This window comes from Solanum stenotomum, chromosome 5, assembly GCF_019186545.1.
Source record: "Solanum stenotomum isolate F172 chromosome 5, ASM1918654v1, whole genome shotgun sequence".
Classification (NCBI taxonomy): Eukaryota; Viridiplantae; Streptophyta; class Magnoliopsida; order Solanales; family Solanaceae; genus Solanum; species Solanum stenotomum.
Window position 1 is genome coordinate 59883275 of NC_064286.1, and position 11242 is coordinate 59894516.

Below are 11242 nucleotides of genomic sequence, written 5' to 3' on the forward strand. Positions count from 1 at the left end.
ATAGTCTTAGGCAAGTATATGTAATCAGGACCAAAACCAGGGAAGAAATAGACTAATTCCGATTAACTTTTTAAATTAGCAGTGTAAGCAAAATGAAAACTACAAGTACCCGATACATTTTCTCTCTTCTTCTGAATTATTGATCAACAGTTGACAATTTATAGTTAGATCAGAGTACACAAATTCTACAACACATGAAAACTATTTTCAAATTCCATACCAGTAACTCCACAGAATCTATTGCAAAGCTTCTCGACAAGAGCTTCCATTTGCTTGTCCTAAAAATACATATAAACATTTCAGTCAATCCTATAGAAAGAGCCCAAAAAAGCATGTCAAATTCATGGTACCTTCTTAATTGAAGTAATTAAAAATTGCATGATGTTGCAGAATGATTCTTCCTTCAAGTTCTGGCTAGATAACTTGCCAAGGATATCTGGAAGTAGGTTATAAACTGGATTGTTCCCTGTAAACATTAAGTGTAAAGGAAAAATATCAGTATTATGTGATGTGTGTACACAGAAACATGCAACAGATGAAAGAAGCTCAATAGTAGAAAGAGACTAGATAGATGAACTTCTTTATTAGCAATTGATGAAAGAAAAGTAGGGTAGACATACTACCTTTCTTTGACAACTCATGAAAGAAAAGTTTGGCAAGACTAGAAATTCTTTCATCTTCATCTTCCAAACAGATGGCCATTTCATTGATATAACCTTTCACCTAATAATGGTACACACAAGTCAAGATGACAAAAATTCTACCACATGAAAGCAAAGTATAAATGATTGATAATCCAGCCAAACCTTCATCATGTCATTCAGTATCAGATGAGAAAGAACCAATACAGCATTCTTTCGCACAGAAACTGATGGATCTCTTAATCGTGCATACATATGCTCTGTCCATGGCTCTAACAGATTAGGAAAACGAACTGCCAGATCTCCAAGAGCAACAGTGCAATTTGATCGAACTGTTTCAGATGGTGCATTCTCCACAACAGTGAAAAGAAGCTGGAGATTTGCATCACTAGGAAGTAACATAGACACATGTTTAGAACTTTTTACAAAAATCTTATGTAATAAAACAAGAAAAGAGGAATTGAGAAAAAGCCTAACCAGAAGTCGGCATCAATTATCATAAATCGGCATAATGCAAGCATTCCAGATGCTTGTAGTTTAGGGTACTGGAAGAGATACAGAAGACATGTCAGTATCCATTAAATGATGTTGGATTGAGACCACTGATTCAACAATGAAGTAAACTGTCCTTAGGTATACTAATAAAGTTTTGGAGGTTCTATTTTCTTCGATGACAAAAGTCTAAAGCCACAGCATCCAAGTAACATATCAATGGAACACGAAACAAACATTTCACATTTGAACTCCAAAGCGACCAAAAAATTTATTAACTTAATCTGAACAAAAGGTGCATCATTCAGAGTCAGTGAAACTGCCTTTCAAATTCATACTGGTCCATCTGATTATGGAGATTCATGTGAGTTAAACAAGGAGCAAAAAACAAAAGAGGTCAGTATAGTTCCGGTGTTTGAAAGCACAAAAACATAGACACTGTAGGCATAACAATCACCTTCTGCATCAAACTGTAATTCCTACAGAGTTTAGAAAGAAAAGGTGTGCAATGGCCAATCAAATTTCTTTCAGAGGAACATCCAGATACAATTTCTTTCTCTGCTCTTTCAGATAGTGTATCGAGGAATGCATCTTCAGAAGCTGCTATGCCTAGTTCTGCATTGATACCATTGTCCTGCAAAAAAGAAGACCAGATGTTATAAAGTGTTTAAAGTTCAAAATGGGTGCAGACTTCATCAAAATATCAATGTGCCTCAAGAGCCTTCTCACCTTCTGTGGACCAGTATTATCTGTGGAATCACCCTTATCTTCCGTAATCATTTTCTCTCTCTTTGCTTTATCTTTCTGAATCTTGCGGACCCAAGACTCAATGTAAACCAATTGATTCAAAGCTACATGGCTAACAACAAAAAGAAGCCTGCTGAGTTTTGTCACTTGAACTGTGGTTAGCATGTTGGAGCTACCATTTTGGAGCTCATCCTCTCCACTGCAATCAAATACAGAACTAAGAGCTTTCTTCACCAGATCAGCAGCCATTTTGTCGGGATACGGATGGATAGTATATATGGTAGCTATTGCTCTATCTGCAGCAGCATACCATATATGCTCAGGAAGCCAAAATCCAATAATTAAGCTTTCTAAGATACTGAAAACCCTATTTCCATTAGTGGTTAACAATTTTTTCTTGTCCTCTTCAGACAGCCTCTGAAGAGCAAGGCATGCTGTCCTAGCAAGTAAAGGTTCCACTTTTGCCCAACGCCCGAAGCCTATGTCAATGATGTCTTGTAAGTGAGAGCTGAGAACAGAATTTGATGTTTTTGCTGCCATGCATAAAATAGATAAAGCACCACGACTTTGCTCTGCACTTGTTCCAGCAATATTGAAACAGAAGAAATCCCATAATGCTGACAACTGCAATATTACAAGAGTCACTATTGAAGTTTTCCCTTGAGCTTTAGGGAAAAAAGACAGATGAGTTAGGCATCAGATAAGTAAAGCTTATCTATTTGTTATGACAATGGGTTAGTTGACATTAAGTCAAAGTGAGTTAAGCAAAGGCAATATAGCTTATTGAAGTCAACAGAGTAGTCACTTTCCATTCATGCCAGAGATATTAAGTTGTTAGCACCATTCTTTTCTAAAAAAAGACATTAAAAACACCTCTTATGAATGGAAAAGGATGAGTCAATTAGCCAATTTTGTCAGGTTGCAATTTTTTCTAACACAAAAAATTTACAAAACCTTTAATCCTTGTCAAGTCTTTGATAAGTTGTTAAGTAACCCAAGCTCTTTATTAATATCAAGTTTCATACTATATGAAAGACGATTGCTTCTTCTCAAATCCTGAATTTGATAAGACAGTCAAATTGTTCCACATTACCACAAAAGACATAACCATTCTAGCAAATCAGCAATGATGCTGGTTTAAATGATTGAAATAACCACTTATAGGTCCAATCTGGATTGAAGGATAAATTACACTTTTTATCTGATATAGTGATTATCTTTAGCCACGCTACAACAACATACCCAGTAAAATCCCACTAAGTGTGGTTGGGGAGGGTAGAGTGTACACAGACCTACCTTGTGGAGGTAGATTTCTGCCACGCTAAAGTGCTCCAAATAAAATGCACATTGTAACACTTAACCCATCTCTTTCTAGCTCATGCTTAACAACAATCTCCAAAGCTACTAAATCAGCACACATCACCCAGTACCAAAATAAACATCTGATATTCATTTCCTAAATATAATTAAGTAAATTAAATTATGACATGTTCTCTCCACCATGAGCTCCTCGAAAAAATAAATGTGACCATTATACCATGCTTCAAAAACAAAATTTATAACTTCTTGAGTCACGCCTCACTAGATTTCTTATTTAGCAATTCAAAAGAAAAACGATTGGAATGAGTTTATAAATTACATACTGTGCTGCTCGTTAAGTCTCCCTTGGACATTAAGGCTCCAATCAGGAATTCCAGTGAAGCAAGATCTCCAATATTTGTATCGATAGCAAGATTCAAGAGATTCTTAGCAGTTTCCTCTGGGTTCTTCCTTACATATATTGTAATGAAAGCATTCTCAACAGCTTCATAAATTGCTTTGTCTTGTGAAAATACCTGCAGTTGTGCTTTATTAGGTCAAAATGTTTAATAAGTCCTCATCAATAAAACATATTGAAATCAGTTGTTGCTCCGATTATACAAAGTTAACATTACCAGTGGCAACATTTTCCGGAGGCAGGCTTCTGAACCATCTATTTGGAACTGTCTGCATCTCATCAGTAGAAGAATTGTGTTCTCCACATCTGTGGCAGAAGATGAAGCCATTAATTGGACAAGGGTTGGCATTGTGGCGGACACACAATTGGAGAATCTCAAGCCTGCCTCCAGCGATGCAACCAAGGTCCTTGTTTGCTCCAAATTCCCAAAATCTGGCACAGAATCATCTGTCTGGCCTATCATATCTTCCTCATGAGGCAAGCAGCTGTCTGTCAGACTGTCATCCTGTTCCTTGTTCATCTCTTCACCCACATTGAGGACCTCTCCATCTTCATTGCTAATTTCATCACAGGAAGACAATCCATCCAAAACACTTGTTGGCTGAGACTTTGGTCCTAGGTCATCTAACTTTTTCTTGTATTGTTCTAAGGTTGCTTCAAAAGATGCTGCTCGAAGCTGGGGTCCAAAGGGATTGTGCTGCAACATCATAATAAGTAAATTCAGTGCAGATTTTCTGACAATTGCACTCTTATCCTCTAACCTCCCAGCCGCTACTTCTGCAACCTCATTCCACATGCCAATTGAAACTGAATGTTCTTCACATAATTCAGCCCAGACCTGAAGCACTCGACTCCTTGTATAGGCTGACACATCCCTACAACGTTCCAATAAGATTTCCAACATGGCCTGCTTGGTTCGGAGACGAATCGATTTAGAACTCACTTCACCTTCACTATCATCGAAAGCCTTCATGACCAACTTACCCAACACCCCAACAAGAGCATTTCTCATCTTATAAGATTCACCTCCAAAATGTGGGATTAATAAGCCAATATTAATTGAGATCAACTTAGGCATTCTATCAGCGAGCTCTACAAGAAAGCGCCCAACATTTTCAGCCCCTACTGTATCCTTCACATAATCTTTCGGGGCTGTCCTTCCTATCTCTCTGATAAGAGAAGAAGCCATGCTACCATCGGCATACTTCTTTTCAGCCCAAGCAACTGCATCAGCCAAATGGGAAACTGCAAAATCTAATTTGTGAACCAGGTGCAAAATTGAAGCACATGATTGTGCAGCATAGTGGTATTTGGTAGCACATGTCCCGATTATGCGAGTCAATGCATCTTTTGTCTCTGAATCTTTTAAGACTACTGCATTCTCAAACACCGAAAAAGCATTTCTACAGCAAACCACATAATCAAATTGAGTTAGTATTCTGATCCACTAAAAGATAAACAGTTCAACGAAAAAGAAAAAACCTTACTTCACAATGAAGGACAAGTAATTTTCATCAGGGTCTGATGATCCAAAGAGCAACGAGAGGTTGATCTCTAATGAATTTGCAACTGAATTTAGTATCCTTGCCCTTTGTGGCTCCCAATTCCATGCACTAACAAGTTGCTTCTTTCGACTACTTGCGACCACCTAAAGCCAACCAAACATTCTCTCAATTGCCCTCGAAATTTCAGTATGATACAAAAGGAACATATAATTTCAAGAAGAGCTATAAAGGAAATAAATACACACAAGGCCATCACAGAATCAATTAAACTCAAATTCTCTAGAATCCCTTGAAACTCTGCCTGAGATCATTTTAGTACTCCCTTTGTTTCAATTTGTTTCTATTACCTTCCTTTTTACGCTATTTCAAAAAGAATGACTTTTTCCTAATTTGGCAATTCTTTGATTTCAACATCATGTGTTGCATGTTTGAGTCCACAAGATTAAAGAGCATTTTGGTACATTATACATCTTTAAGACTACAAAATTCAGAAGTATTCTTTACTTTCTTAAACTCAGTGTCAAGTCAAACTAAGACAAACAAATTGAAACGGACGGAATAACAACCTTTAGTCATTTTTAGTATCAACTCTACATGCAGGATTACAATATCCCCTAACCAGCAAGAATACACATTCATACATGCAGTTGAATTGACTAAAGACAGTAAATTCATTATAAGCATGTCATAAAATTGCACTCCTTGTGAATATACTATATGCATCACACACACATACTATCAGATAAAGAAAGGAGTTTACTTTTGTACTGTTGTTAGAACTAGATTTAGACTCCTCAATAAGCACAATGTGAATGAGGAAGAAAGTGTATATTTTGAAAGCATTTCGATATGATGCAACTCTATCAGCAAGCGAACACTCATCCTCCTCACTGTCATTCTTCTCATCATCAGCATTTCCATCCTTCTGCTGAGATACCCTCAAGAGGGAATCCACAGTGGGGAGCAGAACACTGAGATTGGACCTAAGAGACTCCACCAAATTGAGCTTACAACCAGGATTAAGGCAAGCAAACTCCTTCACCAGTGAATACACACGGTCAAACACATCATGCTCCTCCACACAGAATAGCTCTTTGTCCGATAGATCAAAGGAAACGCCTGTTTAAATTAAAATTTTAGAGAACCCAGTTGTCTAAATCGAAAAAGAATGAGAACCCATTGTGAAAAATTGAAGAGCACCCAGTAGGTAAGTTCGAAAAAAAATAAAAATTAAGGAAAATTGACCTTTAAGCTGAAACCCAAGATTGGAAAAGAACTAACCTTTGACGAATTCTTCCAATTCAGAAGGACGGAGGTTGCTCAGTGAAGTGGGATTTTGAACTGGCAGACGGTTGCTATCCGACTCTTCTTCTTCCAGAGAGTATAAATTTGGGGGAAATATGAAAGGTGGAGCCATTTTAGAGAAATGGGGTCAAAGATTTGAAGAATTTCTACAGAAAATAATGGTGTAAAGTGTAAACTTCCTAGATTGGTTTGATTTGTGAATTCGCAAAAGCTTAAGCAGAAGGAAGAACAAGAGGTTCCTGGGAATGAGATGAGAAAATTTGAAATGAAAAAAGAACTGTAGGGGAGCGGGAATATGAAACCATTCATCCTTATTATATTTCGGGTTCGAGTCCCCTCGTATTGAGTCGAGTTAGGGAATTTTACCCATATATGGGATTTTCGGAGTGAATTTGAATTTAGTGGAACTCCGATATAGTTATCGAATATCGGTGGAAAAAAATCATTCATCTTTTTTTTATTTCTTAACTTTTTGTTCTGTATCTAAGACACGCACCAAGCTCGATTAAATTTAAATTTAGACATTACTGAATTTATTTCTGAAGGCCTCGCTTCTAATAGGAAATATTATATTCCTAAAATTCGAAACCTCTAATTAAAATTGAATAATATCATTCATCCACTCGGTTAGTCAGTCATTCTAACTTTTAAATGGTTAATTTTTCATTCATCCTAATTTGAGTAATTTCTATTATTTTTTAGACATTGAAGGGCTTATTTTATAGGGGTATTCTAATCATAAATTTTATATGTTTAAGACTTAAAATTTGAGATATTTAATCACATATCATTACAACTCAATATTGGTTATTCATCCTAATTTATACTATTAAATAAAAATAAATATTTATAATAAACACTAATTATCAACTTGCTAAAAGTATATTGATGGGATAGTATAACATTTATTTATTAAAGGCATATATAACTTTAACCAATTTTATACTTTTTTTAATTTATTTATACGTAAAATAAAAAATAGAGTAATAGGAGTATTATTTACCCCAAAACAAGAAAGGATTTCAAATTCGGACCCAAAATCTTGTCGATCTCTCTCGGGTTGCATTTCAATTGTAAGTCCAATTGTTTCTCTCTCTAGATTTTGGTTTCTGCTGTCTCTCATGAAGAAAAAACCCAAAAATCCCTTTTTGAATTGTAGTTTTATGATGGTAAACTGGGTTGTAATTTGTAAAGGAAGTTCAAAATGACATTGTTCTTTGTGATTGTTTTCATACTGGTATATGTTAACTATGTGATGATAATCCCCAAAATTTGTGGTGGGTTTTTGCTAATATTTGTTAAAAATTCAATTTTGAATAGTTTTGTAAGAAAAGGATAAGGTAAAGGAGAGAAATGAGGCACCCAAGATGAAATATTTGTATTGTATGTTGAGTTGTTAGTTCTTGAGATGGGAAGTTATAAATTTACAATCTTTTACCAAACTCTTTGAGTTTATGGGACAGTGATTTTGATTGCTAACAAATAATTAAGTTTGGTTTGCTTAAATCTTCATCAATGAGGAGGTGTGGATGCGCTAGTGAGGAGGTGTGAGAGGTTGGTTGTAGTAGGAGTTAGGAGAGGTAGAGGTAGGCCGTAGAAGAATTGAGGGGAGGCAATTAGACAAGACATGACACAGTTTTAGTTGACTGGGGACATGACCTTAGATAGGAAGGTATGGAGGTCGAGGATTAGGGTAGAAGGTTAGTAGGTAGTCGAGGGTTGTCGTACTTCTAGTAGTATGATTTAGGTATCACATAGTCCTCTTTTCGCAATGTGTATCGATAGTTGTTGTTACACTTGTTTTGTACCTTTGCTATGTTGCCATCTCTTTTTCTTTCTTACTTTTCCTGCATCATTTACATTTCTTTTAAGCCGGGGGCCTATCGGAAACAGCCTCTCTATCCCGCAGAGGTAGAAATAAGGTTTGCAAAAATCTTACCCTCCCCAGGCCCACTTATGGGATTACACTGGGTATCTTTTTGCTGTTGTTGTTGCTTAAATCCTTATCAGCCTGTCAAGATTAGTCCTTGAGTTGGTTTTGGCTTGATGTTAGAGACGGAGACATATTGAGGATTTTAAGTTAGTGGGTGAGGAGTATTACTGTACTTGCTACTTGTTTGTGACGTTGAGTGTGAACTTAAACATTTATATACAAACAAAGATGAGATGCACAAATGGAGAAATGGTCATTCAAGTGTCTCTATGTGTATAGTAGCTACTCCTTTGTGACATCGAGTACTAAAATCAACATAGATAACCACTTAAAGATGGCACATACTAATGAAGAAATGGTCTTGTATGTGTTGAATCGATGTTGAATTGAAGGTGGTGGGCTCATCATCACCAGCTATCTATGCATAGCATCTGCCACTGGTTAGAGATCTTGATAGTTGACTCTCTTATTTTTTTGATAGAGTAGTTAATATCTCTAATAACTTACAGTCATTTCATCTAAAATGATATAATTAGTTCAGAGTTATTTATGTAGTCCACTTTGTTATTCCTTACTGTTATCTTGCAACGTATATCAGGTAAGTGTTTGTCTACTGATTTTGGCTGAAGGGTCTGAAAATTCAAAAGGGAGGAACAAGAAAAAGAAAGAAAGACATGAGTGATATAGTGGGAGGACCTGATCCTTCTGCAATTACTTCAGTAACAGCAGAATCATCAAAAACTACTGGTTTTGATGCAAATCGAATTTCTGAAGTGAAAACTTGGCTTACTTCACAATTTGACGCTGTGGGTAAAGATGTCCCTGATTTTGAGTACACTCCTCGAAGCATCGCTGAATTACACAAGATTGCCACTCTTTCGCAAGCCAAAACTCAAGCCTCTGCAATTGTTGCCAATGATTACCGCCAAAAAGCAGCTGAGTACAGGTCCCAAGGTCATACTTTTTCTGTTTAAACTACTCGAGCCGGCATTTGGTTCAAAATTGAGGTTGTTGTCCCATTGATGATTGAGCTGATTATATGATTTTGATTGCAGCTGCTAGGATAAGAGAGATACTGGAGAGTGTGGGATTGGCCCAAGAGAGTTTACCATCTAATGTGGTTTCATCTGCACATGTTCTTGCCAAGGTTGCAAATTTGTTGGATGTTAGAGATACTGAATTAAGTAGGTAGGTCACCTTTTTTCACTAATTAACCTTTTTTTAGTTCTCACCCCCTTTAGTTTCGTTGTCTTACTAGGAGAAACATTGTAGTTTTCTTGTTGCAGTGGCAGATCTTTCTCTACGGAAAACAGCAGTAGAAGAGAAGAGAGCTAAAGTGCAGCAGGAATCAAAAGTTCTTCTTGAGTACACTCGAAAGGCAATAGCAAGATTGACTTATTTGAAAAGGTAAATTTTTTGTTACATCTCATCTCACTCATTCATGAAATAATGTTGTGGAATGGGGAACCCTCAGGGGTTGGCCTGCTGACAATTGACTTGAGCCTTGGGGTTTGCTCCCTTTCAAGGGCTCAAGTTCGAAACCCACTAGGTGCAAACAATTTCTGAGGGCCATCGGACTGGGTAAAACCTGAATTAACCGTGGTGCACTTGCGGGAAACTCCTTGCCGAGGACCTGTGCACCCCCGGGATTAGTCGGGGCTCAAAGAGACTCGGACACCCGGTGCAAATCAAAAAAAAAGAAAAGATAGCACAACTGGGAGTCAATGTTCTTATATCGTTGAGTTTTACTTCCTGGCACTTTCTAGCTGCCGTATTTTGTTTCAAGAAACGAATACTTCTCTTACCAAAAAGAAATTCCGGGTCTTTCAGTTAATCAATGCATCTTTCATCTCTTAACTATTTTCTGTGTTTCTGCAGAACACTCTCACAGCTTGAAGATGATATTGCTCCATGTGAAGCACAAATGGAGAACTGGAAAACAAACTTAGCAATTATGGAGTCAAAAGAGAGGCAGTATTTGCAGGAGTATGGTTATTATAAGGTAACTTTACTTTTGTCTTAAATAATTTGCTGCAAATTTATGGATTTCATTTTCTTCTCCCAGTTAAAAGTCAAGATGCTGTTACAATATTTAATTATCGTATGGGCGGTTATGAGACATCTTTTTATGTAGTATATCCTACAAATGTGGGCTTCAAGTTTATTAGTTTTCATGACGCGCCCTTTTTAACATTCAGCTAGTTTCCATGGAATATGTCTGTATATACGTGCTCGTGTTCATGTATATGTGTATGAATTTCATATCTTTGAGTTGCATTTACTTTTGTGAAGAAGAAAGCTTGTTGCAAAAGTCTTTATAGTATAGAGAAGATTCATTATCCTCAAGATGATAGTTTGCAACTTTTTGAGTGAGTGTTTTATTTTATTTCTCTTCCTCTGTGCCAAAAGAGATGGGAGATTTGTTAGTACCAATTTTGTAAAGATGAAAAAGTCGCCCTGCAGTGTCTCTCTTCACGTTTAATGCTAAATGGATGATCTTGTGCAAGGTAAACAGTCATGAGTTGGCTGGATATGAGATTGATGAAGGCCTCCAGAGAGCTCTGCTATCTGTAAATATCTAATCCTCGTTTTCTCCCTACTAGTGGACAAAGGTGAGCAAAATAGTGGTTTAATCATTGTAAGTTGTCGCAAACCTTGAGTCAGAAGGCACAAGGCAGCACCTCTAGGACCAGATGTGCGATGACTGATAAGGGCTTATGGTAAGGTCACCTCTGGCTGACTGGTTAAAGCATGCACATGTACGATGACTGGATGAGTCAGAAGGCAGCACCTCTAGGACCCGATAAATTGCTTAGCAGGCCCAAATGTCATAGAAGCTATTTTAATATGAAAAGATTGGATCCTTTTGCCTCAACATGCTAGAAACTTTGTGATCTGAATG

General features: G+C 37.0%; 2 protein-coding genes across 8 annotated transcripts in view; one reads left to right on the forward strand and one right to left on the reverse strand.

The window, feature by feature from the left end:
- The window catches only part of LOC125864663 (condensin-1 complex subunit CAP-D2), a 28898-nt gene that overhangs the window by 3021 nt on the left and 14635 nt on the right, over nt 1-11242 (reverse strand). The window contains exons 1-12 of one of the 2 annotated variants that reach the window (XM_049544689.1): nt 6384-6569; nt 5863-6221; nt 5085-5245; nt 3815-5000; nt 3524-3715; nt 1863-2504; nt 1591-1767; nt 1119-1186; nt 807-1029; nt 624-723; nt 351-466; nt 221-278 (exon numbers count right to left, since the gene is read on the reverse strand). In XM_049544689.1, the coding sequence (XP_049400646.1) occupies nt 221-278; nt 351-466; nt 624-723; nt 807-1029; nt 1119-1186; nt 1591-1767; nt 1863-2504; nt 3524-3715; nt 3815-5000; nt 5085-5245; nt 5863-6221; nt 6384-6519 (3418 nt within the window). In that variant the 5' untranslated portion in view covers nt 6520-6569. Of the gene's footprint in view, nt 1-220; nt 279-350; nt 467-623; nt 724-806; nt 1030-1118; nt 1187-1590; nt 1768-1862; nt 2505-3523; nt 3716-3814; nt 5001-5084; nt 5246-5862; nt 6222-6383; nt 6570-11242 lie in introns of those variants that run through there. The other variant, XM_049544690.1, reaches the window with a different exon arrangement.
- LOC125864674 (AUGMIN subunit 1) overlaps nt 7398-11242 on the forward strand; it is a 23555-nt gene continuing 19710 nt past the window's right edge. The window contains exons 1-5 of one of the 6 annotated variants that reach the window (XM_049544701.1): nt 7398-7480; nt 8939-9294; nt 9396-9528; nt 9613-9747; nt 10219-10342. In XM_049544701.1, the coding sequence (XP_049400658.1) occupies nt 9015-9294; nt 9396-9528; nt 9613-9747; nt 10219-10342 (672 nt within the window). In that variant the 5' untranslated portion in view covers nt 7398-7480; nt 8939-9014. Of the gene's footprint in view, nt 7481-8938; nt 9295-9395; nt 9529-9612; nt 9748-10218; nt 10343-11242 lie in introns of those variants that run through there. The other 5 variants (XM_049544703.1, XM_049544705.1, XM_049544702.1 and 2 more) reach the window with 5 other exon arrangements.